Source organism: Cordyceps militaris, assembly GCF_000225605.1.
Source record: "Cordyceps militaris CM01 unplaced genomic scaffold CCM_S00002, whole genome shotgun sequence".
NCBI lineage: Eukaryota > Fungi > Ascomycota > Sordariomycetes > Hypocreales > Cordycipitaceae > Cordyceps > Cordyceps militaris.
The window spans coordinates 3,356,528-3,382,910 of NW_006271970.1; the positions used below are offsets into that span (position 1 = coordinate 3,356,528).

Sequence of the window (26,383 nt, forward strand, 5' to 3'; positions counted from 1 at the left end):
GTCGGGTTCGCTGATATTCAGCAGGGCCATGATTGGCAAAGGCACCAGGCAATAGCGGTAATAGCGGGACGCTTTATCCGACAGCGGGGACAACTTGCACTAATGTTGGGGCTACTGGACCGTACGGACCTATCCTTTGAGCATTTGGAATATGTAGCACAGATTGGGGGCTCTGTCGCCACTTGAAAAAGGTATAGAGGCAAAATAATTACCAATTACCTTTCTTGTAGTAATGCTGCCGCCATTTTACCCCACAACAGCCCGCTGCCCCAGCTTCCCCAAGTCCACCTGCGATGCTGGAACTATTTAATACCCACCCTCGATGCCTCCTCTCCAACCCATGATTTTCCCTTGCTTTTTTTTTCTCCTCTTCGCACCCCCCTCTTGAACTCTTCTTTGGTCTCTGATACCCTCGGTATTTTCTCCCAATTAGCACACCTCTGTTTCTTGCGTCGCCAGCACAAGCCCATCATCGACGTTGCACGAACCTCGCTCCACCACCATGTCTCTCAAAGGTGGTGACGTCGCGCAGCACAACAGCGCCGACTCGTGCTGGGTTATTGTTCACGTACGCTGCTCAATCCGTCCTCTGCCATCCTTCAAGGCATCCGCGCATTTGACAAAATTCTGACAGCTGGGCTACAGGGCAAAGCCTACGACGTGACAGAGTTCTTACCCGGTTCGCTCTAACCCACCCGCCTCCAATCCCGAGGACCCAATTACCTAACACGCAACCTCTTGAACAGAACACCCCGGCGGCTCGAAAATCATTCTCAAATACGCTGTACGAATAGACAGCCATGAATTACCTTGAATCATCCAAAAAAAGCATCTTGACTAACGAAAACATGTCCAGGGCAAAGATGCGACGGAAGAATTCGAGCCCATCCACCCGCCCGACACCCTCGACAAGTACCTCGACCACTCCAAGCACCTCGGCCCCGTCGACATGAGCACCGTCGAAAAGGCGGCCGACAAGGCCGATGACCCCGAGGAGATGGAGCGCAAGGAGCGCGAGGCACTCAAGCCGCTGCTGTCGCAGTGCTACAACCTGCTCGACTTTGAGGCCGTCGCCCGCCGCGTCATGAAGAAGACGGCCTGGGGCTACTACTCGAGCGCCTCCGACGACGAAATCGTGCGCAGACCATTCTCTCTTGACGCGCAAAGTCGCACCAGCAGGCTAACCCATCCCTTGCAGACACTCCGAGAAAACCACAGCGCGTTTCACCGCATCTGGTTCCGCCCGCAGGTGCTCGTCGACGTCGAGCACATTGACTTTTCCACCACCATGCTCGGCGCCCCAACCGCCGTGCCCTTTTACATTTCTGCCACGGCCCTTGGAAAGCTCGGGCACCCGGAAGGCGAGGTGGTGCTGACGCGCGCGGCCAAGACGCACGACGTCATCCAGATGATCCCGACGCTCGCGTCGTGCTCGTTTGACGAAATCGTCGACGCCCGCCGCGGCGACCAGGTGCAGTGGCTGCAGCTCTACGTCAACAAGGACCGCGCCATTACGGAAAAGATTGTGCGGCACGCCGAGAAGCGCGGCTGCAAGGGCCTCTTCATCACCGTCGACGCGCCCATGCTCGGGCGCCGCGAAAAGGACATGCGCAGCAAGTTTGACGAGCAGGGGTCCAGCGTGCAGGCCGGCACCAAGACGGACACCAGCCAGGGCGCCGCCCGCGCCATCTCCTCCTTCATCGACCCCTCGCTCAGCTGGAAGGACATTCCCTGGTTCCAGGGCATCACCAAGATGCCCATCATCCTCAAGGGCGTGCAGCGCGTCGAGGACGTGCTGCGCGCCGCCCAGATCGGCGTCGCCGGCGTCGTCCTGTCCAACCACGGCGGCCGGCAGCTCGACTTTGCCCCCTCGGGCGTCGAGGTGCTCGCCGAGGCCATGCCGCTGCTGCGCCGCCACGGCGTCGCCGACAAGCTGCAGGTCTTTGTCGACGGCGGCGTCCGCCGCGCCAGCGACATCCTCAAGTGTCTTTGCCTCGGCGCCGCCGGCGTCGGCATCGGCCGCCCCTTCCTCTACGCCATGAGCGCCTACGGCCAGGACGGCGTCGAACGCGCCATGCACCTGCTCAAGGACGAGCTCGAGATGAACATGCGCCTGCTCGGCGCCGCATCCATCAGCGACCTGAACCCCACCATGGTCGACACGCGCAGCTTGTTTGTCCACACCGCCACGCCCGCCGACAGCCTGTCGCACACCGTCTACGACCCGCTGATTTCGCCGCCGCAGCGGCCCAAGTCGAAGCTGTAGGAGCCCAGACGAGCGCACGAGCTGGAAACCGGCTGTACACTCTTTTTATATATATGCTAGATTTTGTTTCGTTTCTTCTTCATGTATACAAGAACGGTCGCGGGTGCCATATGGAACAACAGTGTACATCTATTTCACGTGTATACGAATCCCGGTTTTTGATGGCGCTATATTGAAAAGAATGTCCAGTTCCATATTACATTGTGCCTCCATCTAGATAAAAGGAAGCCGCAGCATGAGCAAGTAATGAGAACCCTAAACGCCATACTCCTGCGTATGCCAATGTAGAAAATCAAGCCCCCTCATCGTGTATATACCCAACCACCCTCTGCCCATCACAGCGGCTTCAAAAACTCGGCAACGGAAATGGGCTTGCGCACCGCATTGTTCAGGCCTTCGTGGTACGTCACCCAGACCTTGTGCTTCTTCCCGCCGCCGCCGCTTTCCGTCACCGTGCGTACCTCGATGATGCGCCCGAAAAAGTCTCTCCGCACCGCCGTCGCCTTCTTCTCGCTGCCGGTATTTTCCTTGTCGTTGTGCGGGTGCAGCCGCGCGGCCATGGCCGCCGCCGCCGCCGCTGCGGTCGAAGGGGGCGCCGTAGTAGAGTCGGTACCGGCCTGGAAGCGCGCCTCCCGGGCGTGGCACTCGCGCAGGGCCAGGGTGCGTCGCAGCTCCTGGTCGAGGACCTGGCGGACGGCGTAGCGCGTTGGCACCTGTGCGGAGAGAAGCGTGGCGCCCGTCTCGAAGCTGGCGAGGGCGTCAATATCACTAGAAAAACAACCATGTTAGCATCTTTTCCCGCCTTTCGTCGCAATACCCGTGTAAAAACCTACGGTTCCATGCGGTAGACCCATTGCGCAGCGCGGCTCGACTTGGTCTCACCCTCAAGCCTGCCCTTGACCAGATCAATGCCAATCTCGGCCAGCACTTCCGCGGCACGCTTCACCATGATCCGCTCGCTCTCCTTGCGCACGCTGGCAATCACGCCCTCGGTGCCACCAAGCAGTACGGGCTGGACGTCTGGGGAGGTGAGGCGCGCCAGGTACGGCAGCAAGTCGGTGGCCATGTCCTCGGCGCTGCGGAACGAGCGCATCAGCGACGCCGGCAGCTGGCTCTGCATGGCCTGCAGCGCGGCGCGGTTGTGCTTCTCTGCTTCGCGAGCCTGGTAGTCGGCGCGGGGGCCCGAGAACGGCACCGGCGGGCCGGCGTCCTCGTTGGCCGCATCGGCGCCCCAGCGGCCGCCGCCACTGGTGGGAGCGTAGTGGCGCCTGGGAGAGGCAAATAGGTGGTGGCACGCGAGGACCGGCTGGGACAGGTACGGCGACAGCTCCCACTCCTGGCTGGCAAAGAGCCGCGACTGGCAGGCGTCGTGGAAGAACAGCCACTCGTACGCCTGGTTGGGTTTACTGAGGTACAAGTCGTCATTGTAGTCGCGGTTCGGGTACTCAGCCATGATTTCTGTCATGATGTAGCTGATCTCGCCACTCGTCTCGACCATCTGCCTAAGACGGTCCATGCCGTGCTTCTTGACCTGCTCGTTGAAGCCCAGCTCCGTCTTGGGCTGTTCGTGCTGTGTGTTTTTGGATACGGACAGGTCCATGGCCTGCTTGGGAAATCCGCCGCCTTCCTGGAACAGGCGGCTCACGATATCCCGGACGTTTCCACGCCCGAGCCCTCTGGCTCCGGCTGCGCCGCTAGAGAGGTCGTTGAGGATGTGGGATTCAATCCATTGCCTTGTCAGGCGCTGAGACGACGTCGCTAACGAGGTAGATCGGAACCTCGCCGCCACCCACTCGCCGACTACCATGACACCACGAAGGTCGCCTTCGACGGTGCTCTCAGCGCCGCGTCTTGCGTCGATTCCACTGGTCATGCCCCATGCTGCCTCACATAGCTTTCTTGAAGCATCTTTGTCGCAAGGAATGCCCTCTTTCTCGAACACAGCCTTCAGTCTGGCCACAACAGCGTCAATCGACGGGCGTCCGACGTGGACAACTTCAGCAAGATTGGATTGTCGAAGTGGTCGGAGAGACGGATGGTAGACATCATTACATATGAGAACCAGTGGCCGCATCATGCGGAAATCGTCCCCCCTTTTCTTCTTCCGCGAGCGGTTATATGAGCGAGCAGCTGGCGCGCCATTCTTCTGATCTAGTAGAACAAGATCGATTAATGCCTTGATAAAGCCGCCCTCACCAGAGGCTCCGGAGCCCGACACGACGCCGTCCACTTCATCCACGATGACGCAGACCGGCTTGGCCGCTTTGGTATGTCCCTCGCTGTCTTTTAGATTTGCCACATTCTTGACGTTTTCAGTGCCCAAACTTGTGCGAATGCGGTTCTTGACCACGTCTCGACTGCGGTCATCACTCGCGTTGATTTCAAGAACCTCGTAGCCAGCCTGTCTTGCGCAAACGTGGGCGAGCGTGGTTTTGCCGAGACCAGGAGGGCCCGTGAGAAGAAGAATTCTTCGATGAGGCTTCTCTTCTTCTACTTGTAGTTTGGATCCTAGCCGTTTGAAGACACCATAGTTTGGCTTGGCGCCAGGGAACACGACAGGGTCCCAGCGTTTGAGCCAACGGAGCACAATGCGATTGGTGCCGTCGTCACCACAGAGATCCATGAAGCTTCTGGCACGATACTTTTCGGTCCACAAAAGATATTTTTTATTCTTCTTTCCCGGTCGCAGAGCCTCGGGCTGTTCGGTCGACTTTCGCGGTACATCCGGTACAATTCGCGGCTCGGCTGTGTGCTCAGCAAGCTCCTGCTTGGCATTATTCATGAGTTCGTGAATGTCGATTCCGTAGTAACTGCGCTTCGCTCGGCCCTCTTTGGTTTTGGATCGGGCAGCCACTATATGATCGTACGAGACAGCTGCGCTGACTTGGCGCTGCTTGGTTGAGTACGCCTTGCCATTGCAGGTCTTGATATCATATTTCGTGGGCCGCAGGCTCGCAAAGAAGGACCCAGAAAATACTGGCAAAGGAGTAGCCCTTGGCTGTGTAAGATCGGATGCAACATCTGCAGGCTCTTCTGTCTCGACAGATTCGGCCGTTTCGATTACTGTCGGAGTTGATTCTGCCGCCGCAATGCACCGAGGTTCGCTGTCGTCGTTGGATTGCTCTCGCATAGGTCGCTTCGCAGGCGGTCCCAGCGTTGACCTCTCACATTCCTCAGTAGAATCATCATCATCGTCCACAAAAGGGCCCTGGGTGCGGGTTTTCGTCTTGCGCGTAGGTGCTGGCTCCGTATCATGAGGCTGATCACGCTTCCGCGCATGTTGCGCCATGATTAGGGGAACTGGCAGGGGGGACGTCGAAAGCATGACTCTGAGCAAGAAGGCTCATGTGAGCAAGTTTGAATGAACACAATGCACCTTTGCCATCAAGCGACCCCAAATCGGAAAATATGCTGGTTCCAAGTGCTTGGTCTCTGGCTCTGGAGGTTCAACGTCAGGGTTGAGGTGGCCGTGGACGGATCGCGTCGGTGGGACGCGTCTTACGCCAGACACGCGTTTAGTGGTGGCTCAAATACCCACCTGCTAGGATACGGATGACAAGGCAAGGCAGGACAAGGTTGTTCACACATTTCACATTTCACATTGACAAACATGACTTTCGTTGAACTGTTGATACTTTCTTCATCTAACTAGCATTTTACTATTTATGTGTGCAGGATGACGAAAGGCTGTTATTAGTCTTCAAGTCGAAGCTGGCGTCTAGCCATCTCAAAAATTCAATCCAAAGTTGAATTCTCATTTCCAATTGAGTCGTGTTACATCCCTTATTATTACTAATTGGTAGGTATCAATGACTTGGGATAGTTCTTTGTCTTCCGTAGTTATGAACAAACGCAAAGACGCAGACCACGTTGGACAACAGTCAAGTTGTGGAGACATGGCCAACTCGTCGCTTTCAGGCCAGCATCACAAACCTGCAAGGCTTCTTTCTGCCAGTCACCATTTGAAAAAATGTAATAAAAATTCGCATTGTATTATTTACTTCTTTATTCCCTCCTCATGTAAGTATATGCCCCCGCTGTACTTAGTGCCAGCCATGGCGCAGTCTCGTCGGAAAAACTACGGCTGAATAGAGCTACATCAAAAAAATTGGCTACGCCGGCTCCTGAACACACGACACAGCTTCACCCAGTCCAGACGAGACAGCGCGCAGCGCATCTACAAGCAAAATGCGCAAACCAGCCAGGTTTTTCAGCCTGGCCAAACCTGTAAGTGCTATTCTCAGTGCACAACGGGGTGCTATACGATGCCACACGTTCCAATTGACTCGGCGCCTGCTGGACACTGCTGACGGGCTTGTACCCTGATAGAAACTGCGACAGTCATGGAACAAGTATAACATGTACAACATCTACCGCAACGCCGCCAGAGAACCAATCATCAGGGGTACGCCTACCTTCTTCCAGCAGAAATGGGGCGCGAAATCGAGAGCTCGTGCGTACCACGGCGAGCACATTCCCGAAAAGAAATGGGTGCGCCTCTTCTCGCCACGCCTCCTATCGGCAGTCGACATGCCTCCTGAATATCTAGCCGCGCACGATGGCTCTGAGCAGGCAGCCGGTCGCGGCTCAGGCTTGAGCACTTTGGATGTTGACGCGCAGAGTTATTCGCGGGTACCAGTACCTGTTGTCAAGCAGGATAAGCTTGTATCGCCCAACGATCTCATCTCCAAACAATATCACGACATGACTCCTTACATGCAAATGACGTTTGCCCCTCTCGAGAGAAGACTAGATACGGCTATATTCCGCGCCATGTTTGCGACGAGCGTGCGACAGGCACGCCAGTTTGTTCTGCATGGTGCAGTCAAGGTCAATGGCAAAAAGGTAAGACTAGACTACCTTTCCCTTGAATAATAAGAAATAACAGTCTGACCAATTTCTTAGTTACTACATCCTTCATACCAACTGAACCCGGGTGATATGTTCCAAGTCGACATCGAAAAGGTCATGTACGCCACGGGGGTGCAGAAATCCAACAAGAATAGTTGGCCTGGGTTGGAAGAGAAGCTTGCATCTAGAAAGAGAATTTCCGAACGCAATCACGCTGCCCAGGCTGGAAAGCATGCGCCCATCGCAGAGGACCAAGGGGAAGGTGAAGCTGCGGCCGAAGCTGCGACTGAAGCTTCTGCTGATGAGGGAGACGTTACCGAAGGCGAGGCTGCATTGCCAGAGCTGTCTGAGGAAGCCGAACAAGGCTGGCAACGAAATGAATTGAAGGCATTCCTGCGACGCTGCAAGGCCGTTTTGGCGTCAGAGGCCAAGAATCTATCTGCCACAGAAAAGCAGAATCTGCGCCTGCTTCGATCGGATGCGAAACGACTGTTGTCACGCCCTCAGGACAGTGAACTAGACGTTGCGGAGCTGATGCAGGAGCTTCAGCTTGTTATCAAGAACCAGGAAGTTTTGGCTCAGTTAGACACGAAGCACACAGCTACACAAGCGTCGGCCACGGAGGGTGGCAAGACAGCCGAGGAGCCGCAGTTTAATCGAGAAAAGCAATATCGTCAGACTCTTGATGGGCTGTCAGAGGAGCAAAAGGAGCGGGCAAAGGAGATTGTGGGCACGGCGCGACTATCCAACGACGAGATGCGCAAGCTCAAGGCGCTGTTACTGGCCGACGAGGAAAATCCCGTGGACGAGAAGAAGCCGTACGCGACGCCATGGGCACCGCGGCCGTTTATGGCTGCATTTGCTTTCATCCCCAGATACCTCGAAGTCAACCACGACATTTGCGCAGCCGTCTATCTACGCCACCCGGTAGCGAGAAAGGGGCGGGCCGAGGTGCCGACACCGTTCAGCTACCTGACAAACCAGCTGGTTCACAACTGGTATCTGCAGCGTGGGTAAGCGGCGTGGTTTGCATGTAGACTAGATGGGCCAATGGAGGGTGGCGGCCTTGTACTAAATTGGCTATTGTACTATATACACATACAGCACTGAATTTCCAATGATGTTTACTTGCGCAGTTGTATGTTTGGTGTACCAAGTACGACGATGTTGGGTGGACATGGGATGAGTGGCCGGAACGAGCGGCTCAGGCCGATGAGGCAGCGGGAAACTAACTACATAGGTAGGTATGGCTCACGATGCAGCCCATTGACCGATATCCGCTCTCGTATTATCGAAGACGACTGCAGTCTAGGACGGCTGGCTACTAGCTCGTAGGACTGACTAGCGCAGAGGGGAGTATTTCCGTATTTCAGCGGCGAGTTATGGGAGGTGGAGGTGGTGCTTGGAAGTGCGAGGAGAAGGCGCTTTTGCAAGTTAATAATTACAAATGGTTGGATTTTTAGCCTTTTACTTCCTTGCTCAACTCTATCACCTAATTACGGTGACTATACCCCTCCACATGGAAACCGCCGGTTAGTAATACTACAATCTTCCTTGCTCTTATTATTTTCTTCATTATTTGCTTTGTGATTTATCTGGGACTTTTGTAACTAGTCTTTCGTATTTTATTTTGCTCTTCTTTTACACCCTTCGAATAGAGTGATAATAGAGTATAGAGTGCGTACGTAGTCTGTCCAGCCAAGTTTTGCCCTCCAAACGGATGGCCCTGCCGCTCCACTTCAACTTGTGCTTGCATCTATCGCCGACCCTGATCCCTCCATCGTCCTGCGCCGACTGACTTGGTCATTACTCGTCGTGTCTTTCCCTATCCCTCTCGAATTTCTCCCGTCCTGCTTCATATCCCGGCAGGGTTGAATTTGCTTTCTTCCGTGCCGCGCACAGAAGAGCCGAGTCAGTCATGTGCTCCCGTGCCCTCTCTCTCATTCAGCAGCCTTGCTCCAACGCCACCCACACGACGGCCCATTTAGCGGGACAATATTTTCTTCACCAGCGCCGCCATTGAACCATGCAGGCAAAACCTTGCATCTTGCAACAACGAATCGTCTCGCGTATTCCCGGCCTTCCTTTGATAGTCGTCCCCCACTTTGGCGAGCCCATGGTATGTGGGCCTTGGTCGTTCGCTCCCATCATCACCACCACCACCAATACCCGCGCCAGCAAGCCGTTGCCGGCAACTCTGCTGCCATCGAGCCGGCTGGCTGATTAATCGACCACTAAGGCATCACCAGCTCTGGCCGTCGGCGCATCTTTGCGAAGCTACCAACAGTCACCACATCCAAACTCTGCTGCGTTTGCCCTCCGTTCCTTATCCCGACTACTCCGATCGCTTGCATGCTGCGATCATGCAGGCGACCCCAGAACCCTCCTACGCCCAACAGCGCGACACTTCCACTGCAGGCGACCCCGGCCCTGCCTTGAAAAAGAAGAAACCATCACGCCGCGCCACAGACTCATCCAATCAGAAGCGAAAATGCATCAGCACCGCTTGCGTAGCCTGCCGGAGGCGCAAGTCCAAATGCGACGGCGCTGTTCCTAGCTGTGCTGCGTGCGCCAGCGTCTACGGCACCGAATGTATCTACGACCCCAACTCCGACCATCGGCGAAAAGGCGTTTATCGCGAAAAGACGGACGGCATGAAGGCCGACGACGTCACCCTCAAGATCCTCATCGAGGCAATCCTGAATGCAAGCGAAGACGACATCGACGACGTGGTACGCAGGATACGCCACTGCGATAGTCTGGACAATCTAGCCCAGCAGATACTCCAAGACGGTCCAAGTCTCGGCGGATCGAGTGCTGAACACAGCAGCGACGAACAATGGGTCGCCCAGGTTGACGGAGAGCGAGATCTCGCTGGCAAAATGGGCGAGCTGCGCATAGAGAACGGCGCTATACGCTTCATCGGCGGCACATCGCATCTCATCTACCTCGGCGGTACCTCCCCTGGCCATGATTCTGAACCCAACGCAGAGAGCTACCTCCCCTCCATGAACCCCATCACCAGTTGGACCGACGTCACCGGCCATGTCAGCTTAATCACACACCTTCTCAACATGTACTTTACATACCATTACCCTTACTTTACTACTCTCTCCCGGAAGCTCTTCTGGCGCGACTTCTCAAAAGGTCGAGGCGCCGTCGGCCAAAGCTCATCACACTGCTCTTCGTTGCTTGTCAATGCAATGCTGGCGTTGGGCTGTCACTTTTCTGACCTCGCAGGAGCCTGCAGTACCCTTGGTGACACGAGAACAAAGGGCGATCACTTTTTTGCGGAAGCGAAACGCCTCATTATGGAAGAGGATGAGTTTGAGCGACCCCGGCTCGTCACCGTTCAAGCACTGGCTCTCATGTCTGTGCGTGAGGCAGGCTGTGCGCGTGAAGCCACAGGTTGGGTCTACAGCGGCATGAGCTTCCGAATGGCGCAGGATATTGGGCTCAACCTCGACATCAGTTATAGTGACAGAAATTTCATGACTGACGAAGAGATTGATGCTCGCCGAATCACATTCTGGGGGTGCTTCAACGTTGACAAGTGCTGGTCAAACTACCTCGGCCGCCTACCCCAACTACCCAAATCCACATTCACTGTGGCCAAATTTGACGTCTTTCCAGATGAAGATGCCTCGCCATGGATACCACTCACGGACAAGGGATTCGACGAGTCGTCTAAACAGCCCTCGAGGACGCGTGCTGTTGCATTGCAACTTTCAAGCCTCTGCGAAATTAGCAGTGATCTTTTGCTGTTCTTTTATCACCCCAACCACATTCACCGGTCGACAGGTAAGACAGCAGAGTTGAAGAAACTCAGTGAGCTTCATAAACGGCTGGAAGAGTGGCGCAAGAACTTGCCGAAAGAGTTTGAGCCTGGGGATGGACAGCTTCCCAACGTGATCCTCATGCAGTACGTCCAAATGCGTTCCCGCCCCAAACAAGCCTCAGTCACTAACGTTCCACCAGCATGTTCTTTCATCTGCAATTTATCCACCTCTTTAGACCATTTCTCAAGTACTCGCCCAGTTCTTCGCCCCTTCCGTCACACATATCCCCTAGACGAATCTGTACTTCCAACGCGGGTGCAATCTCCAAGTTGATGCGACTCTACAAGAAGAATTGGAATCTGCGGCAAATATGTAATATTGCCGTGTACATGACACATAGTGCCTGCACGATACACTTGCTCAACCTCCCCGAGAAGACGGCGAAACGGGACTTGACGCATGGTGTCAAACACCTGGAAGAAATTTCCGAGGACTGGCTATGTGCCCGACGCACTCTGAGGATCCTGAGCGTGCTGGCGAGGAAATGGAACTGTGCTCTACCGGAGGAGGCAGCGCAGATCCTGCAGCGAACCGACGAGCTGTACGGCCACTATAGCACCTCTGAAGTCCCGTCGCCCAAATCGAGCGCCGGACTGTCGCCACAGGCCCCCATAGATGAGACTGCTGCTGTACAATCACACATGCAACCGTCACACGTCAACCAGCACCCGAGCCCCGGTAGGGTGCAGTTTGCTCAGTCTGCCATGAGCCAGGCCGCTGGGCCGCAAGCTTCCATCAGTGCGAGACTCGGCATGAACAATGGGCCCATAACGCCCCAACAACGACATGGCCAACCCCAACGAGACGTGGGAGTCGAGACACAGCATATTCCCTACGCGCCAGGAACGATGGACAGCTGGGGCCAACCAATCATGGCTTCGTCTCCCGCGGCGGGCGTGTACCCGACCAGCTCGTCGGCTGCCGGCCTGGGCTCGAATGCGGAAGCGATTCGGGAATTCGCGGGGTCCCGCATCGCAGGCAGTGGAGGGCTCACCGGGCAGGGTGCTGGTCTGGACAATAACCAGTGGATCCTGAGCGACAGCGCCAAGTGGCAGCACAACTTTAATGGATGGGAGCTGGGACAGCCGCTGCCCGGGGCCATGCAGTTTGCGTTCCCGTCGCAAGGCCCCCTGCCACTGGGCACAAACCATGCGGCTGCCGCTGCGGCGGCGGCGGCGGCTGCCAGCATGCAAACCATGGGTCATCCGCCGTCCAATCTGGAGACGTTTGATGCGTCCATGCACGATACAAGATGGCTACCGAACCTCGAATAACGGCTGGCCGTTGAAGGAGCGAAGTAAAGGGTCAAATGTTGCGACAATATCGGTACAATATTCGTAGGACCTATAGGCCGTGTGCCTCTAGGTGTCCTTTATGACGGCGGTTTTGTTTCAAATTCTTTATGGGAAGCGGGAGGATGCAATTTATGAATATAGACTACTATACTAGAGGCGTTTACACAAAGGTGTAGGCAGCATCGGCCCCCACGGAACTAACGATACTAAATATATCATGACGGAAGATTATTCGAACTACTTGTTTTGCGATGCGATCTCGGGTGTCATGCGACTGCGTTTTTTCTTTCCCGCTGGGCCGCATGAACCAGCAACGACATGCAGCTGTCCGCGAGCATTGTCGTTTTACAACCTTTCTTCCCGTAGTCGCACCTAACATCCGGTGACATGTTGAACAGATTGTCCCTTCCCAGGAGCCAGGTCTCTGTCATGAACCATTCCATTGTTGCCCCCCCCCCTCCTTCGTTTCCCTCGGCGTCCCGTCCTTTTTTTATTGTTTTGCGTTGCAGTATCTTCCTTTCTCCGGGCCGTTTCGGAATACAAAAAAAATGGCACATCTCTTGTTGGATCAAGTCGAAACCCCTCCCACCCCCAAAACAATAGGTTGCGGCGGGCGGAGAGGCCGAGGAGTCATGGTTGCACATCGTTTGCCCGTCCTCTTTTTCTTTTTTTTTTCTTTTTGTTCTTATCTTCTCGCCTCGTCCTTTTCGCTCTACTCCATCCTCCGCGGCCAGGCAGGGAATAGCTGCGTTGTCAGTGTCGTGTTGCCCTTGTATGACATTTGGACTGCGCAGCAGAGGAGAAGGAGAGAAACGCATGTGTGTGGCAAGCCCTGCTTGGATGCCAATTCCGGGAGCGGCATTGTCACTTGGCGCCCTTTCTGGCTAGAAAGTGTGCTACTGAAACCTTGGGTACGTCTGGTGTTGTTTTCTTCTTTGCTTTTTTTCTTCTTCTTCATCATCAATAGGCCTTGCTAAGAAGATGGTTGCCTGTGTGCTGGCATGTTTGCGGTAGGTGGTGAGGATACTTGCTCGAGATGCTCTTTCCTGTACTCTTTTTCCTATCAACCTTTAACGAAGCTTTTGCCTTTTTTCACTTGGCAGGAGAATGTATGTATGTACTTGATGTATTTCTCAGTCCTGTCGATACATTTGCTCCTTTGGACTCTGTCTGAACAGCCAAAGGGCTCCAGGAAGACTGAATCCTTTCACGTAGAAGAAGACGAGGAATCAAGACGCTGCTTCTCGCACTCGTTACTCCTCTCCTCCAGTATTCAGGCCGTCTTGCTGCTGTGCTCCTACCATTTGCGTACATGCCCGCCTCCTCCCTCCCTCCTTGTCTGAATCACCAACACTTTTGAGAGAGCACACACGCACCACACATGCACACCGGTCTTTGGCAGAGGCAAAAAGGTTTGTGTTTCCCCATCATTGGACCAAATAGTATCTTTCTCTCCGTCGGTGAGAGCCCTTCTATCTGAATCTTATATCCTATCTTGGATTATTGATTTTATTTTATTTTTATTTATTCTTTGGCACCTTTCTTAGCAAAGAAAGACGTTGTAGCCCTTGTTTCATCGTTGCATCGTTTCACGAGAGCCTGATCTAGGCGTGCCAGGCAGGCATATATATCCAGCAGAAGGACGGCGGCGGCGGCGTCGCCGTGAGCGGTGTTCTGATTCAAGGCTACCCCATCGAAGCAAATAAAGAGACCGCTCGGTGCCTGACCGCAAGATACACTCACTCATACACACACAGACACACACACACTGACGCTCGCTCCCTGACGGACAGCAAGATACACCCTCTCTCTCTCTCTCTCTCTCATACACAGACACACACACACTGACACCTCCACGTTTATAAGCCACCACAGAGCGTGTCACGCTGTGCTTCTCTTGTGCTCAGATACTTGCTTGTGATTCTCTGCTACACATTGCTTGAGCTTGACGTCTCGTCTCTCCACCCTTCGTCCTCTTTTACATCTACGTTGCTTTTTCCTCTCCGAATAAGAATGGCTCTCCGACCCCCTTCATCCGGCAAGCACAGCTCAGCACCTCACTACCTACCGGCCACGCCGCTGCAGAACAACGACACCAGCATCAACGTACATAACAAGAGACTGCGTCTTGTCCAAGAGGAAAATACCGGATACCTCGATATAGGATCGCCAGGGTCGTCATCGGACGGTGCCTTTGCGGTGGACGCGCAGATACAGCACAACCAGGTGCAGCAACAGTCGGATTGGGAGCAGCTAGGGCTTCAGCTACACCTGCAACCACAATTCCCACAGCCCGAGCAATACGACGACAGCTTGACGGACGGGAATAAGTTGCTGTCCTCGTTTGCCCATGACCTTTCGCAGGGAGACGAACAGTTTGCGACCACCTTCCTCGCCTTTGACCAGCTCCATCAGCAGCAGCCGGAACAGATGCCGACAAGTCCAACATTGCAACACGACTTCAGCTCGGCTGTCTTTTACAATCCTCTTGGCACTCATCCCGACATTCCATCGCCTCGTGGTGCGTTTCAGTATCCCGCTCACGAGACGTACCTTCCACCGCCTCCACCAGCTCACACCGTACTTGCACCCCAACAAGTACTACTCCAGGAGCCCGTCTACACTGAAAAGCCCCGTCCACGGCCCGCCATGACAAGCACGACCGCCGTGGCTGCCGCCGCCCTCTCCAAGTCATCCTCGGAAGCCACGTCGGCGTACGTCTCGGCCATTGCCTCGGCCACCTCGGCATCGGCCGCCCAAGCGCTGCGGCAGCGGCCGCCGTCCCTCGGCATGCTGCGAATCGGCGGGTACACGCTCAGCGAGGCGGGCATCCAGCTGCCGGACGACCTGTGCCCCGAGGAGGTGACGCGGCGGTTGTGCCTTTTGGCCGAGGAGCTGCACTACGAGTCGACGCACCCGCCGGTGCTGCCGCCGTCGCAGGTAGCAGATCTGCCGGAGAAGCCGCCGCCGCCAGTGCTGCCCCGCGTGCAACCCGGCATGACGCAGGCGCAGCGCGACGCCATCGCCCAAGAGGTCCTCCGGGTGTCGGTCGCGCAGCGCAAGGCGGACCAGGAGCGCAACAACCTTGCCGCGAAGAAGTCGCGCCTGCTGCGCCTCGAGTGCCTCGACAACACGCGGCTCCAGCTCAACGCCAAGTCGGCCGAGTGCGCCTGGCTGCGGCTGCAGATGGTGGCGCTGTCGGGGAAGCCGCTCGCGCGCCGGCCGAGCGAGGCATGGGGCGGTTCCGACTTTGTCTACCAGCCGCGCGAGGAGGACGACGTCGAGGGCGTCGTGCCGACACGCGTCAAGGTGGCCATCACGGAAGAGGTCCGCGCGCGCGTCGAGGCGCACAGGGAGGCGGTTGACGAGGAGCACAAGCGAAAGACAAACGCCAGCCGCACCCAGCGCCGCTCCGAGGCTCAGGCCAAGGCTCAGGCCGACATGGACGCCAACCCCGAGGATGGGTGTCGGAGACGAGCGTCCAATTGCAGCAGAATGTGATTTGCTTTGTGCCTTGTCTGCGGATGGCCCCTGTTGGTTGTTGGTGTAGATGCAGGATTTGACCCAAGTTGTCTTGGTCTCCATTCTTTTTCTCTTTGTCTTGTTTGTCATTTCTTGTGCCGGGTTCATGTCATCGAAATTGATCTATTTTGCTATAACTACACATTGACAGAACTGTTTCCGCATTGCTCAGGGGCGTCTTTCTTTTTTTCCTTTTTTCGGGTTGTTTTTGTCTGCGCGCAAAGGAGGTGTTAGGGGGCCGTCCGTCCTGGGGGTTCCTGGATTGCTCAAACGAGTGGAAACCATGTTGGGCGAGACTTGATGAAGAAGAAGGAGTTTTTTTTTTCTTTTCAAATCTTTAGCTCTCTGTTTGATTGATTTATTCTCTCTTGTGTCGTTGCAACTAACGTGTCTGCAGTTTTGGTTTGTGATGTTGGGAGAGACGTTGTAGTGTCCCGTCATCGTCCTCTACTGCACGGGCATGGGTCGCTTCCAAGATGGCCATTTTTTCCTTCTTGTAGGTCTAGGCATTGAGTTTGTAGCTTTCAATTTCTCTTATAATGAAATACGAATCTTGTGTTTGCTAAAAGTAATTCGAGTGATGACGTGACTAAACAAACATATGGAAAAATGGACAAACTGCTATGCAAATGCTAATTGTTCTACGGAAAATCTTCGTCTCACTTTACTCTCCGAGGTCATGTCGTCTCCGCCATGTCTTCTATCCATGTTCAAACAAACATGCAGTAACACCAAAAAAAACACAACTAACAATACCTCACCTTCTCGCGTGCACCAGGCGGCCTTTGACCCAGACCTTTTTGGTATTGCGGTCGTCGCCACTGTACAGCCACTTGGCCATGATTTCGTCCCACGACTCCCATCCAAAAATATCCACGTTTCCTTCATCGCACCCGTTGAGCGCCGGGACCATGCCGGCCGCCTCGACGGCCGCCCCAGAGCCGTGACCATTAGCCGTGTATTCCTCGCCCTCGCGGAGGCCCGAGTCGGTGACGCGGCCGAGCCCGATGAGCTGGGCATCCCAGTCCTTGCCGACCTCGAAGCCGGCGGTGCGGTCCTCGAGGCCGAGGCAGAGCGCGCCGCCGCGGGTGGCCAGGTACAGCACCTCCTCCACCGTCAGCTTGCAGTGCTCCCGCTCGTCCGCGTCGGCGGTGGCCATTGCGGTGGCGACGTGGCGGCTGACGAGGGCCGCCTGGCGGGCGGCTTCCAGGATGGAGGGCGAGTAACCACCCGAGACGTCGGTGCCGAGGCCGACCTCGATGCCTTTTTGCCACATCCAGCGCACGCGGGCGGCGCCGCTGCTCAGCGACGAGTTGCTGCATGGGCAGTGCGAGACTTTGCTCCGGCGGCGGGCGATGAGGGTTGCCTCGTCGTCGGTGAGGTGGACAGCGTGCGCGAGAACCATTTTGGGCGTGAGAAGTCCGTGATCGTCGTAGACTTGCGCATATGAGCTCGTCCCGGGGAACAGCTTGTGGACGAGTTGAATCTCGTTGACGTTTTCCGAAATGTGGGTTTGAGCGAGATAAGCGCCTTCCTTTTGCAGCTTGGCGAGCGCCTTCATGCCCTCAGAGGTGCACGACGGCGCAAAGCGGGGGGTCAGAATGGGCGCGACCAGGTCAAAGCCGGGGTCGATGCGGCGGATGTGGTCAATGGTCTGCTGTGTGGCGCGCAGGGCGGCGGCAGGGGAGGCGTCACGGTAGTAGTCCGGGTTAATGCCGGGACGGTCCATGCAGACGCGGCCGACAAAGGCGCTCTGGCCGATAGCACGGCACAGGTCGGCCAGTAGGTTGGTGGCGGCGACGTCAATGGTGGCGTAGTAGGCGGCCGTGGTGGTGCCGTGGGCGAGGGTGCGCCGGACGACGGCCGTGTAGACTTTGCGAGCTTTGTTGAGGTCCGCGAGGCTGGATTCCATGGGAAACGTGTGCTTCTCAAGCCAGTCGAGGAGCGTCGTCTTGCCAAAGATGCCGGCGTTGGGGTACTGGGGGGCGTGGATGTGTGTGTCTAGGTCACCGTCAGCAATTGCTGTCCAAGTCCAGATTTTGGACCGGACCGGGGGAGAATACCAATGAAACCGGGAAAGAAGAATTGGGCTTCTTTGGTGGTGTAGATGTCGACATTCTCGGCTGCCCAGCCTAGCTCGGCCAGAGTCTGCGTCTTGGCGGCGGCTAGGCTGGGACAGTCGCGATGAACGGCGGCGATTTTGCCGTCTGCATCGACGGCGACGGCGGCATTGTGAAAAATGTCGAGATCCCTGCGGGACTGGCAGTGGACAAAGGTGCCGAGCAGCAACTGCTTCCGTTGCTGGTCTGGACGCATCTTGTGGCAATTGGTGTGTGTGTGTGTGTGTGTGTGTGTGTGTGTTGGTTGTTCAGGTCCGGACCCTGCAGGAGAAGTCCTGGTCCAGAATTGGTGATGAGATGAGAGAAGAGCGACGGTATTGTAAGAAGCGTGGTCTTGTAGTATGTGGTGATTGGTAACAAGAGATGAAGCAATATGGCAATAGATTGTAAAGACTGAGCCGATGACGTATGGCCCGAGATAACGGTGTCTGTTTGTCGCAACCCAATGAGAGAGACGGAGTGTAAATTATAGAAGCTCAATTTGGTCCGTTATTGACGACCGAGGTACTGGCAAACAAAAGACGGCGTCAGATTTGTCTAAAAATAAAATGAGGCGATGCAACGGATTGGATAGAAGCCCGGGATCGAGCCAAGATGGAATCAATATGGCAGGTGGGAGAAACAAGGTACTTTGTGTAGAGGAAAGAGGGAAAAAAAGTCACAAGGCGGTTCCTGTCTGACGCTGTGCAGCCTGGAGAGGAGAGGAGAGGGGGCGGCGCAAGTGCAAGTGCAAGTGCAAGTGCAAGTGCAAGTGCAAGTGCAAGTGCAAGTGCAAGTGCAAGTGCAAGTGGAAATGGCCAACTCTAACTAGCAGTCGTTTTTTGGCAAACGGCGCAATACCTACCTCCCACCTGGCAGTGGCTGAACGAATAACGGCGCAAACGCATGCGCTCCAAGCTGCCAAGCCAATATAGGTAGCCAAGAGGATGGCCAGAAAGAGTCTGATATCACCAAGTATTAAGAAATTCGCAAGCAACAAGGAGGCAGGGAAAAGGGAGGCATCCCAAACCTGGCCACTCCAACCCAGCCGGGCGGTAGACCTGACAGCCACTTATGCCGGCCGGTAGCCGACAACCAACTTGTCATCAACCCCAAGTTGGTCGGCACTGTCCGCATTGTCCGCATTGTCCGCACCGACAAGGCAAGTTCTCTAGCGGGTCCCCAGGGCGGGCCGGCGTCACTGGTCAGTCATCACTGGACCTACGGAGTATTATGTACATACCTAGGTAGGTTGCTAGGTACCTACCTACCTACCTAGGTAGTTGGGTATAACAACGTGCATATTATGGCGCTGCATGCAAGCCAAAGCCAAACTCGACCTCGTCCCAAGCTGAAAAGTGCCCACAACAGCCGTCGCCCGGAGCCGTCCGCGCCGCCGGAGCCGTGCTCATGATAAAGACTACCACACCCACACTACCTCTCAGCCAGCCTTCCTTCACCGGTCAGCCCACCAAAGGCTGACAAGTAACAAGTACAACAAGCACGACAAGTACAATAAATATACGATGAATATCATAAATTCCTGTTGCAAATTGACTCTGGTACTCCGTACTCGCCTGCAAATTTTGGTAGAAACGGCAGGGCCCAATCCCAATTGACCTGATGCTGTTGTCCACTTATCAGCCTTCCAGCTTCCAGCTTCCAGCCCACCAGCCAGCCACATTCGGGTTTCACCTCGTCCAACCTCACTTTTCCTGCTCATCTGTTTCCCAAGACTCTGACTCTTGACTCTCCCATCGTACTACCCCGCGTTACCCATGCACCCGTCTTCAGCACAGCCATCTCCCCCTGTCCATGTCCATGTGAGCACTCAACTCATCCACACTCACGTCATCCTTGTTTAGCATCCCCAGTCAACACATCACATTACACTTTGCACCACCGCGTTACACGACATGAACAATCATAAAATCTAGAACACTATATACCGACCGATACTAAAAATAAAACTTGGCTACACAACACATCGAGCGTGCTCTGCCTCCACTGTCAATCTTCTTGCTGTACCGCATCACTGCGCTTCCACTGTTACAGCTCTTCAAACAAGGTATTAAACAAACAATCGTCCCAGGGTCATCACAAGTTTGCTCCTCGTCACCAGAGTCAACACGATCCGACAACTGTGCAAACTCTTTATTTTCCCATCCCCAATTCATTCACCACAACCCATCATGTCCATTAAGCAGCCGCTCCGGGCCCCTCGTACTCCCCACTGGCTCCGCTGTCGCTCGCAGACTTGCCCTCGCCTTCCTCTTGTGTGATCTTGTCCCAGTTGGCCAGCACTGCTCCAATCTTGGGCGAGTTGGTCAGTTTGTACACGTCCTCAAAGTATTCCTTGGTCAGCGCAAACGGCTTCGCCGTCACGTTGGGAATGTACTTTCCAACCAGCTTCGAAGGATCAATCGTGGTCTTGTTGATCTTCTTGAGGAGGAACGATCGGAAAGGCTTCACGCCCGACCGCAAAAAGGTCGAATGGAAAGGTACGTCGATTCCGCGAAGAGGGATCGTCGCGAATCCCCGCTCTAGCTCAAGAGGAACCGGCTTCTTGAGCGTCGCCTCTGCACAGCCTCGGATAATCTCACGCAGCGCATCCTTGGCCTCTTCAATGTTACTGCGCATCTCCTCAATATCAATCTTCTGCGTCTTCAAGAAGTTTGTCACCCCCGCCAGCGTGTCCAGAGCACGCAGATCACCAGCACACACATACTGCATGTTGGCAATGTTGTAGTTGACAATCTCCAGCAACCAGCCCGTCTCCTCCGCAATGTTGTTCACCACAAACTGCAGAGCCTCTTCGTTGAAAGTCTTGGAGATACGGCTGGGGTTGACAGCGCACATCGAGTAGTTGGACCGGCCCGCGGCGTCACGCTCCACCGCAACCTGCATCGTAAGACCGCGATAAAAGACAACCGAGACCAGACTCTCAATCGGCATCACGTCCGCCAGGGCGGCAAGGGCAGAGTATTCGCCCAAAGAGTGGCCAGCAAATGTACTGTCGCGGGGTACGAGACCCTTCGACTTCATATCCTCAAAGCTGGCCTTCTCCATCAATGTGAGGGCAGGCTGCGTGAACTGCGTCGCCGACAAGAGACCGGTAGGCGATCGGTACGTGTATGACGTTGTCTTTTCATCAACATCCTTGAAAATTCTCTCCGACTTGATCGAGCCATCTGCAGCCACCGTCTCGAACGTCATCGCCATGTAGTTTTGCCGAATAGCCTTGCCTCGAGGACCACCAAAGTGAATCGTAAGCTCCTTGGGGTTGTTTCGGACAATGTTGGTAATCGAGAAGCCGTAATTGTCCAGCAGGTACTTATCGGCGCGGTCCCAGACCTCCTTGGCCACGGGGCTGCTATCGTAAAGTTCCATGCCCATGCCCTGCTCCTGTGAGCCTTGGCCGGTAAAGACGTAAGCCGTAACAGGCTGCTCAACCTCGGCCTCACCAAGAAGGACCTTCTCCTCAGTCTCTTTGTTGCTGACCTCGACCTTGATGATCTTGCGGCCAGCAACCATGCCAACGTGCTGCAGCTGGACCTGGATATCATCGTTTGGCAGAACCATTCCGACGAGAGAGGCATGGAAGCTACGGACGCGGCCAACATTGTTCTCAGCTGCCCAAGTCTCGACGAGACTACGTACAGCCGCGCTCGAGTACATGCCGTGGGTAATGGTACCGGGAAGGCTTGCATAGGACGAAAAAACGCGGGAAACGTGGATAGGGTTGAAGTCACCAGAAACACGTGCGTAAGTCTCGTTGGAGGCTGGGGCGCGCAGCTGGAGAGGAGTGCGGCCGCTGAGGGGAATGGGGTTCTCAAAGTTTATGGGTTGGTCGAGAGGGGAACCATTGCGCTCGAGGTAATCAATGACCGGGTTACCGTGAGACTCACCAGCGTCATAGTCGACGCTGCCTACCTGGATGATTTCCTTGGTCGGCAGCTCAAGAAGAACCTGCCCACGTGTCTCAACCGTGCTAAAAACATCCTTGTTCTTGTAGCGCATCAGACTCTGCAGGCGGAAAGTAAGCGTCTTGCCCAGCAAGTCAAAGTCATTTGGCATCTCGTCAGTGGAGAACCACTCCTTGGAGCGCAAAACAGCAACATCTTTGCTAGTCGCGAGATGAACTTCAACAGGGGTTTCGACCTTGCGCTGGAAGGTGTTCTCAAAGTCGGTATAGGCACCCCGGTAGAGGAACTGGGAGGTGACCTCCATCACAGGCTGGCCTTCACGGGTAATGGTACCACAAACCTCAACCATTTTTCCTGATTCTTGGTTGATCACAGCGTTGATCTGGGCAGTGGTAGAGATTTCATCTCCTTTCTTAAGAGGCTCCGCGCCAGGGAGCATGCGGAAGCCGTTGGAAAGGTGTACAAGCTTAAGCAAATCACCATCAATCGTGCGGGGGAAGATGGGCTTGGTAATGGCCTTCCAACCAACGACGATGGCAAAGTCCATGGGAGCATAGACAACCTTGCCAGGACGGTCAACAAATGCCTCGCCAGTGTTGCCTACAGCGTGTACAAAGTCGTTGATGGCTTCAGCGGTAATGGTGGTTTTGCCACCGTCGAACTTGCTAGTGACCTGGGCATCAAGATCCATGGGATCTTTCCCGAACCACGCCTTCCAGTAGAACTCCTTGATACGGTCATTGCGGTCATGCATGACTTCTCGGATAGGAGCGTAGCCAGCCTCGGGGTGGTAGGTAAAGCGCAGGGGAAGACCCAGAGGGTGTCCAAGAGCCGTGGTGTCCTTAATCATGTTGACAAGAATCTCATTCTTGTCGGCCAGCTTAACTTCAATGACAGTGACGTATTGATTGTAGCGGGGCTGCTCCTTGACGACGATCTCGGTCTTGGAGGGATCGTTGGGGTAGTTGATTTCAACAAACAGGCCCCGGGCGGGGGCAAAGATGCGGCGCAGAGGGTTGGTCTGGAACTTTTGGCCTTGAACGACAACATCGGACATGAGCAGCGCATGGCGCCAGTTTCGGTTGGGACCGGCGAGCAGTGATAGCCACGCATCAACAGAGGGCAAGGTAGCGGCGGCACCAGAGGCAAGGCGGTAGGTGTTCTTGTGCTCGTCATAGCTGACTGTCAGTCCTTCAATATCGAGAGGGATTTCGGTCTCGACCAACTCGCCGCCGAAGTACTCAATTGTAGGGATGGAACTCTCCTTGCCGCCGTAGTAGTCACGTGTAAGATACTCAATGTGAGAGTTGTGGATGCCGTCCAAGATAGACTTGATAGGCTCGTCCAGCATAGTAGAAAATTTGACGGCGGTGGGGCCCTGCAGAATACAAGTGCGGCCAACGTCCTGACCAATGACGGCGTCAAGGTCCTCAGACTGCCACAGAGAGTCCTTCTTGAAGAAGAATTCAAAGCTGTCGTCGAGGGCAGGGATAAAAGTGACGGGCTTCTGACCGGGGCGCATGCAAAGTAGTAAGAAGTGCTGGACATCCTGAGCATTGACAATCTGGCTGTCGGCCTCGGGATAGAAGGAGAGGATGCGTTTCACAGCAGTATAGGGCTCGTCAAGTTCAGCATAACTCTGCAAGAGAGAGGGCTTTCCAGGAGAGGTAGTGAAGCGCTCCTCAACGCGGTGGATAAAGTCACCAGTGAGCCTGGCAAAGGAGGCATCGATCCAACGCTCCTGATGCCTGACATAGAGTAGGTCCACGAGACGGCGAACAATCTCGGCATATGTCATGTCTTCGAGGTCGACGGCCTTTCCACTTCTGTTACAACCAAACCAGACCTTCTGGAAGTCGTCATTGAGCTTTTTGATGATGTATTCACGGTTCTTCTTCAGCTCAGCAACACGCTTCTCCTTTGGCAGAGCAAAGATCTTTTGGTCCATTTCAGCCCAGAAGCGGACACCGCGGGTAGCAAGCTTGTGAATGGGCTCACCCATCTCAGATCTAACAGTAATGACACCGCCAGCGGGACCTTTGTAGGTCTGTTCCCACTGTCCATCCTCCAGACCTGGTGCATCGATGATGGCCTGCTTGGCGTTCTTGCTGGTATGGGCCTCCTTCGCAACCATCATCCGGCTTCCGAACAAGCAGCCGTCGAAAGGCATGGGAGGATAACCGTACTTCTTTGACCAGTCACCAGTCACGTACGGATAAGTATCGTCAGCGCCACCGAAACCACTACCAGCCACAAGAATAATATTCTCTTGCCGACGGATGCGGCCGTACATCTGAAGAATGGGCTGATGGAAGTCCTCAAAGGAGTGGTGACCACCACCACGGCCGCCGGTCCACTGCAGAAGGACAGGGAAGGTTGGGTTGGCCTTGGCGATATTGATGACGGCCTGTACAGCCTCCACCGAGCCAGGCTTGAAAGCAATGTGCTTCAGACCCAGAGTCTCGATGTACTCCTGAGCAACTTCGATGGAAGGTACACCAGCACCAATTGTAAGACCCTCAATAGGTACACCCTCAGCGCGAAGACGGCCAAGGAGGGGAATCTGCCAAGCCATGGCACGAGGGTTGACGTAGATTAAATTGACAGTGATACCACGGCCAGCGGGAATCGCCTTCTCAATCTTCTCAAGAGCCTGGGTCATTGACTTCGCGTTGAAGTATCCACCACCAGCAAGCTCAATATGGTAGCCAGAGTTCATGGTTGCGGCGATAAAGTCCCAGGGAACGGTAGCGGGTGTCATACCAGCAACCATAACAGGTGGCAAGCCAAGAAGACGAGACATCTTGGTGTCCACGTACTTTTCGCCCTTCGAGTTTTTGACCACCTTGGGGCCGAATTCCTTGACCCAGTCAATGGCATATCTGATGGCATTCTCCTCGTCTCTATCGAAGAGCTCAGGCTTGTATCCGACAGCCTCGAGAGAGCCTTCGACGGCACCAGCAATAATGACACGAACACCAGTACCCTCCTTGTTCCGGCTGGTCAAGTTGCCAAGACCAGAGGCACCACCGGGGCCAAAGTCGAGGACATGGCTTGCATTTGGGAAAACGGTGGCAGTCTCCCAGTTGACAGGATCGCGCGTAATAAGACGAACAAGAGTTGGGACAATGTTGCCGGCGACCTCGTTTCGCAAGTCCTTGCCAGTGTTTGTGTCGAAGACAGGAATTCCCAGAGAACTGCTGTCGATAGATATATTCTTGAGGTCCTCGTCAATCATAGCAGTGGCGTCGGTGAGGTACTGGCTATGGAAAGGGGCGGTAATTGGGAGGAAGCGGTTTGCAAATCGCACCTTTCGCTCAGTGTAGGGAACTCGTGTTTGGTCAAGACCGGTGGGGGCCTTGACCTTGCGCAGCTGCGAGTTAAGGCCATAGAGGGAGGTGGGAGGCCCAGTGACAACCAGGTTTCTGGGGCTGTTGATGAGAGAGACGCTGATATGGCGGTTGGCGGGGAGGTACTGGTTAGTAGCATCGATGTGCTTCTGAACCTCCTGCTGCGAGAGGTCACGGATGCTAAGCATCGGAGTGGGGGTGCCTTCACCATGGTCCATGGACTCCCTAAGCATGGTAGGGGTCATAGAGGTGACGGGGAATGCTTGCTGGCTTCGGGTACCAATCCAGAAGAGAATAGTGAGGGTAGAAGTGACAATCTCACGCCACGACTCCCAAGAGTCGGCAGACGCAGTGGCAGCAGCCATGACGATACCCTGGGAGTGACCAGTGGAGCCGCGAAGGCGCTCACGAAGGTGGCCAGGGGTGATTCCAAGGACCTTGCAGGTGACTTCATAGTGTGCAAGCTGAACGAGCCCGATGAGGGGGAAGCTGACGGGGGCTGAAATGAGGTAGTCGGTGTCGGGAGTAGCTTCAGGGTGCTGAAGCCAGTTCATAATATCGAGACCGTTGGCAAAGGACTTTTCGGCGCTGGGATCATTGGAGAGGGTCTGAAGCAGCTCCGCAGCGTTTGTAATGAGCTCAGACACAAAACCAGAATATGTGGTGAAAATTTGGCGCAGCTCGTCAAAGTACTCTTCAATGTTGCCCTGGCCGCCAAAAATGGTATAAATGTCGGCCGCACCATCGTCGGCAGCGCGCAGGAGAGCAGACTCGTGCGGCTTGACGGTTCTGTTAGAGACGCTGCGGGCAGCATAGTAGCTCTTGATCACCTCAAGTTTCTTGGATTCGATGCCGGGCAGCGTGGCAGCGAGAGCGTGGACCTCGTTCCCGTGGAGGAATGCGCGCTCAAATTCGTTGAGAACAAGTCTGAGTACCTCCTCATAGGAGCCTTGGGCGTCGTCCTCACCATTCTCCACCTGTTTAGCAACAAACCCAAGGTACCTCGCAACAAGCTCGGCAACTGACGAGGGCTCGTCATCTTGAGCGAGCTCATCGGTCGGGGGTGGTAGATTCGCAGTGAAGCGTTCTTTTAGCTGTGATGCGTGGAAATGCAGACTTGTAGGGACGAGGAGAGATGTCTCAAGGGTGCCGTGAGAAAGTGTCAATGGTCGTAGGGAGGAGCTGGATCGCGGGGTGTTGATGCCCGTCTGGGGCCCGGTTCCTGCTCCGTACAT

General features: G+C 55.1%; 7 protein-coding genes across 7 annotated transcripts; 4 read left to right on the forward strand and 3 right to left on the reverse strand.

The window, feature by feature from the left end:
• Positions 1-502: 502 nt before the first annotated feature.
• Positions 503-2,266, forward strand: CCM_02991 (mitochondrial cytochrome b2, putative; the record flags this gene model as incomplete). The annotated part of the gene is made up of 4 exons (XM_006668143.1): positions 503-568; positions 646-679; positions 747-784; positions 857-2,266. 4 exons carry the CDS (start codon positions 503-505, stop codon positions 2,264-2,266), a joined length of 1,548 nt encoding a protein of 515 aa, XP_006668206.1.
• Positions 2,267-2,601: 335 nt separating this feature from the next.
• On the reverse strand, positions 2,602-5,555 carry CCM_02992 (sister chromatid cohesion factor (Chl12), putative; the record flags this gene model as incomplete). Its single annotated transcript, XM_006668144.1, has 2 exons — positions 2,602-3,034; positions 3,100-5,555. 2 exons carry the CDS (start codon positions 5,553-5,555, stop codon positions 2,602-2,604), a joined length of 2,889 nt encoding a protein of 962 aa, XP_006668207.1.
• An 899-nt stretch (positions 5,556-6,454) lies between these two features.
• On the forward strand, positions 6,455-8,349 carry CCM_02993 (30S ribosomal subunit S4; the record flags this gene model as incomplete). The annotated part of the gene is made up of 5 exons (XM_006668145.1): positions 6,455-6,493; positions 6,596-7,111; positions 7,172-7,935; positions 8,025-8,130; positions 8,254-8,349. The coding sequence occupies 5 exons, from the start codon at positions 6,455-6,457 to the stop codon at positions 8,347-8,349; spliced, it is 1,521 nt and encodes a 506-aa protein (XP_006668208.1).
• Positions 8,350-8,636: 287 nt separating this feature from the next.
• CCM_02994 (nitrogen assimilation transcription factor nirA) lies at positions 8,637-12,230 on the forward strand (the record flags this gene model as incomplete). The annotated part of the gene is made up of 4 exons (XM_006668146.1): positions 8,637-8,649; positions 9,211-9,236; positions 9,367-11,039; positions 11,132-12,230. The coding sequence occupies 4 exons, from the start codon at positions 8,637-8,639 to the stop codon at positions 12,228-12,230; spliced, it is 2,811 nt and encodes a 936-aa protein (XP_006668209.1).
• A 2,034-nt stretch (positions 12,231-14,264) lies between these two features.
• Positions 14,265-15,752, forward strand: CCM_02995 (uncharacterized protein; the record flags this gene model as incomplete). Its single annotated transcript, XM_006668147.1, has 2 exons — positions 14,265-14,772; positions 14,851-15,752. The coding sequence occupies 2 exons, from the start codon at positions 14,265-14,267 to the stop codon at positions 15,750-15,752; spliced, it is 1,410 nt and encodes a 469-aa protein (XP_006668210.1).
• Positions 15,753-16,530: 778 nt separating this feature from the next.
• On the reverse strand, positions 16,531-18,089 carry CCM_02996 (guanine deaminase; the record flags this gene model as incomplete). Its single annotated transcript, XM_006668148.1, has 2 exons — positions 16,531-17,774; positions 17,837-18,089. The coding sequence occupies 2 exons, from the start codon at positions 18,087-18,089 to the stop codon at positions 16,531-16,533; spliced, it is 1,497 nt and encodes a 498-aa protein (XP_006668211.1).
• Positions 18,090-20,071: 1,982 nt separating this feature from the next.
• CCM_02997 (fatty acid synthase beta subunit dehydratase) lies at positions 20,072-26,383 on the reverse strand (the record flags this gene model as incomplete). The annotated part of the gene is made up of 1 exon (XM_006668149.1): positions 20,072-26,383. The coding sequence occupies one exon, from the start codon at positions 26,381-26,383 to the stop codon at positions 20,072-20,074; it is 6,312 nt and encodes a 2,103-aa protein (XP_006668212.1).